Genomic DNA, 4,471 nt, shown 5'->3' with positions numbered 1-4,471 from the left:
TCAGTAGGATTCGAACCGACGATCCCACTGACTCAGCCAGTTGCCTACGCACCGTGCTAAGACGCCTTGTAAATTATCGTTTGCTTATTTCCACTATTTTCATTTTTGTTATGCCAACACAATCAAGCGCAGCTATTCCGCTGCAATTCACTTGATTTACTTTGACTTTTTACTTATGACTCAATCTCTTTAAAGAAGTTGGTTTGGTCCAATACCCAGCCGAGTGCTGTACAATGTTATTAATTTCTATCTAAAAATGATAAAATGCCAACTTTTAATTCCTTGTTATCATTGGCTATCTCCCTCAGTGTGTCAGCTTTGTCTTTCTCTAGCCTCATCCACTCTTTTTCATTTTCCTCACTCCTCTGAATATGTTGGCTTATCTCCGCTGACAACCCATCAAATTTTTCCAATACTTTCTTTTGTAAAGTGCCCATTGCTTTCTTTCTTTTAGGCTCAACCGCAGAAGCTGAGCTGCTAGGCATTGGTGATGATGGCGATGATAGCCGCGGTGCCGGTGTGGTTGGCAGAGGAGTGAGAGGTGATGACAGCGGCGGTGACGGTGTAGGCAGCGGTGTGGTCGGCACAGCAGGAAGAGGTGATGCCAGTGGTGAGGAAAATGTTGGGCTGAGTGATGACGGCAATACTGGGGTCAGTGGTGATGGCTGGGATGCTATATCGGCTTCTGTTTAAAAGAAAAAAAAAAAAAATAAGAATGAAATAAATAAAATCAGCATTAAATAAATACATATGTACATATGTGCTTGTATCGAAGTTAAAAAGGTAGGGTACGGTTTAGTTATTTGTACAACAATTTTGGGTTGATGTGCAAAACGCGTGACCCGAATAAAAAAAAACCGAGCTGTGTGCTGTCAAACGCAAAAAGTATCCTCGAATTATCTCTGCAAAAGGTGTTCAGCCCCTCTTCCTCGGCAACACAGAAAGGATAATGGTACTTAGTGAGGATTATAATCCTTTCGCAAAAAATCCCAATTTCCCCTATGTTTAAACAGCTCCCAAGGGGTCTGTGGGGGGATGGGTTACTTTTAGTAAAGCGCTTTCCATCCTCTTTCGTTTAGGGTGGCACCACCACAAAATCGTTTTACAAATAACTAAAAATTTCCCAAAAGATATTTTCATTATAAACAGTGAACATTTTTTAGTAGATCAAATTTCTATTAGCACTACTGAAACCAGTTAAGTGGGGAAACATTTTCATTCTCTACTTAAGTTTTTAGTGGAACATTTGTTTTGAAGCACCACCGTATGTCTGTGCTCGTGCAAAATCGAAGTGTACCTTCGCACTTAAACCTGCAACTAAACGAGCTGTTCTAGCATGTACACAGACGCATCACTCTGCTACAAAACAAATATCTCCACTAAACACATTACGGCTTTTTGTAAGGCACATTCCAAAAACGCATACATACCGCTGATGTTTTCAAGCGTCAGCTCGCAAAACATATTGGCCTTAAAACCACCGATTATCTGATGCACCCTTGCGTATAAAGGCCACGTTGAGGGTGATGCACCAGAAGGTCCCATAGCCAATTTCTCTTTTCTATTAACGAATTAAATTTTTAGTGGTTTTGAATATTATTCCTTTATTTCTTCTTACCTGTAGCGTTGCGTGAAGTTCGCCAACTTCACCTGCACATCCCGGGCGCTGTAGTTGTGGCCACACTTTGCCAGCTCGTTCGCCATCTCCGCGTAGATGTGGCCATTCTTCCGTGCCCCGCGGAGATCAGCAACGCGCTCTTGCCACAAATCAAGAATGGCCACTTCGCCATCCTCTGCCCAAGTCAGTCTCCTCTTTCTTGGTTTTGGAGGTAATCGAACTGAAATACATACATATGTGTTTTTAATAAACATTACACAAAACCATTTGTGTTTATTTACTCACCATTCACACTGTTCTGCATCCTGCAGTTAAAATTAAATTTTTTTGGTTTTTGATGTCTTTGGTTCCAAAAAGAAAATAATAAATTTATGTCAAACAGCTGATTGTCATTTAACACTGAACACACCAAAACTAAGAAAACGAACTTACCTAACAGAGTTGCATTGGAGTTTTTACTCGATTAATGTTGAGTATGAACAAAGCATAATACATGTTACAAACAGCTGATACCAAGTATACACACTTTCTTATACTCTTTAGCACTTAAGTTTTAGTACTAAGCATTATCATGTAACTTGAACTAAATAAAAGCTCTCTTGCTTCTCAACCATCAACGCGTATACATCTCATCTGGCGACGAGGGTAAAAGTAAATTTTTTATTTTAACAAAAGTAATTAAGTAGCTAGATCCATGACGCAAGAGGAATCAAGTAAAATACTTGAAACATCGACAATGACCAAAATTGTCCACACTGCAAGCATTCCAGAATTTTCGGCAAGTGATAATTGGCAGCTGTGGTATGAGAGGTTAGAACTGCATTTCATCGAGATCGAATGCACGAAAGAAAGTGGAAAAATTTCGACACTTTTAAAAAGTGTTAGCAGCGAGGTATATGGTATCATCCATAGCATATGCAGCCCGGATTTGCCGAGTAAAAAAAGCTACAACCAATTGTGCGAAATTTTGGAACGCCACTTCACACCACCGGTAATTTTGTTCCGTGAAAGAAAAAATTTCTATTCGGCCAAAAGGTCGGAAAACGAGACGGTGGCAGATTGGTATGCGCATGTTAAAAAACTATCATTGCATTGCAAATTTGGTGAAACTCTGGAAAAGATAATTCTGGATAAGTTTATTGTTGAATTACCGGAGAAAATTTTTGAAAAACTATGTGAAGAGGACGAAGATTTGTCTCTAGCGAAGGCGTTTAAAAAGGCACTCGTAATGGAGTCAAAGTTCTCCGCGCAAGCTAATCCAAGCGAGGAGGTAAATTATGTAAAATCACGTAGGGACAGTCGCGGTGGCAAAAACAACAACAGTAGCACCAGCAATACCGGTAGCAAGGGCAACAACAGTGGCATCAGCAATAGCGGTAGCAACGGAGATAAAAAGAAACCGTGCGCACATTGTGGGTGGAAGAATCATTCGTCTAATGTCTGCAAATATCGCCGTAGCATTTGTCACGCTTGCAATAAGCAAGGTCATTTAGCAAGCGTTTGTCGTAATAAAAATAAAAATATTCAATTTATCAGTGTAAAAGAAGAAAATAATGATATTTTCGATTCGGTATTTAGCATTTCCCCAAGGGAGCGAGGCAAAGAGTCTGATCAATACGAGCTCTCAGTAGAAGTTAATGGTATTCAGCTGAAGGTAATGTGCGATACTGGAGCACCGTGTTCGTTGATGTCAACGGGAGTGTTTGATGCTAATTTTGAGCGCAAGTTGCTGAAAAGGTGCTTATCTTCATACACCGGGTATGGGGGGCGAACGTGTAGATGTGATTGGTGAGTTTGAAGTTAGAGTGAAATATCAGGAAAAAGAAGTTGTAGGCAAATTTATTGTTACCAACACGAGCCGACCAACCTTGTTCGGAAGAGATTTTTTGCGCAAGTTAGGTTTCGAGCTATCAAATCAAAAATCAGCATGCAATAAAATAAACTATTTAAGCTCACACCAAGAAATAATCGAAAATATAAAGAACGAGTTTTCTGAAGTATTTAAGCCGGGTATGGGAAAATATAATTTATCCACTGTAAAACTACATGTACAAGAAGGGTCAACCCCAATTTTTTGCAAGCCACGACCGGTTCCTTTGGCGTGGCGTGAAGGCATTGAAAGACAATTAGAAGAATTAGTTCAGAGTGGTATTTGGATTCCAGTAGAAAACGCTGATTGGGGAACGCCTTTAGTTCCGATCCTAAAACCCAGTGGGCAAATACGAATTTTTGGGGATTATAAGACGACTGTGAATCGCTTTTTGTTAGATTTTAAATATCCACTTCCACGTATAGACCAGATTTTTGCGTCGATACAGGGGGGTAAACTTTTTACAAAGCTGGATATGTCAAACGTGTACGTGGAGTACACATAAAGGCATATTTAAGGTGACTCGCCTGCCATTCGGAATAAAGACGGCAGCTGCAATCTTCCAAAACACTCTTGAAAACTTACTGAGTGGAATACCGAATGTTTTTTGTTATCTGGATGATATCACTATATCAGGGGTCAACTTTTCCCAGCACTTGTCGATACTCAAACGCGTATTATCGAAGCTGCAAGCAGCTGGTTTGAGACTGAATAGCGGAAAATGCGAATTTTTCAAAGAAAAAATTTCCTATTTAGGGTTCGATATCGACGCGAATGGTTTGAGCAAAAACAAGGATCGTATTAAGAGCGTCATTGATGCACCAAAACCACAAGATATTTCCCAGTTGAGGGCCTTTATTGGTCTAGTGAATTATCATTCAAAATTCATTCCCAATTTTGCACAAAAGATGCTTCCGTTGTATAAATTGTTGCAGAAAAAACACGAAGTTCATTTGGAACAGAGCATGTCAAGAGGCATACAA

The 4,471-nt window shown here is 39.9% G+C and overlaps 1 protein-coding gene across 2 annotated transcripts; it reads right to left on the bottom strand.

The window, feature by feature from the left end:
* Positions 1–195: 195 nt before the first annotated feature.
* LOC118756915 (proline-rich protein 12-like) lies at positions 196–1,962 on the bottom strand. Of its 2 annotated transcripts, none has more exons than XM_036491651.1 (4): positions 1,904–1,962; positions 1,619–1,838; positions 1,431–1,561; positions 196–685 (listed from the first exon to the last, which is right to left on the bottom strand). In XM_036491651.1, the coding sequence occupies exons 1-4, from the start codon at positions 1,920–1,922 to the stop codon at positions 240–242; spliced, it is 816 nt and encodes a 271-aa protein (XP_036347544.1). In that variant the 5' UTR covers positions 1,923–1,962; the 3' UTR covers positions 196–239. The 2 variants fall into 2 exon arrangements, with proteins under 2 accessions (XP_036347544.1, XP_036347545.1); XM_036491652.1 differs by having other exon boundaries at positions 196–682; positions 1,904–1,949.
* Positions 1,963–4,471: the final 2,509 nt, after the last annotated feature.

Source organism: Rhagoletis pomonella, unplaced genomic scaffold, assembly GCF_013731165.1.
Source record: "Rhagoletis pomonella isolate Grant_MI unplaced genomic scaffold, Rhpom_1.0 Rhpom_scaffold_12904, whole genome shotgun sequence".
Lineage (NCBI taxonomy): Eukaryota > Metazoa > Arthropoda > Insecta > Diptera > Tephritidae > Rhagoletis > Rhagoletis pomonella.
This window is presented reverse-complemented; position numbering and strand designations above follow the sequence as displayed.

What these genes read in the sequence shown, in the direction of transcription:
- LOC118756915 (XM_036491651.1), bottom strand. An exon ending in AACTTCACGCAACGCTACAG is followed by an intron (nt 1,562 to 1,618) that starts GTAAGAAGAAAT and finishes ATTCGTTAATAG; the next exon opens with AAAAGAGAAATTGGCTATGG. An exon ending in GACGCTTGAAAACATCAGCG is followed by an intron (nt 686 to 1,430) that starts GTATGTATGCGT and finishes TCTTTTAAACAG; the next exon opens with AAGCCGATATAGCATCCCAG.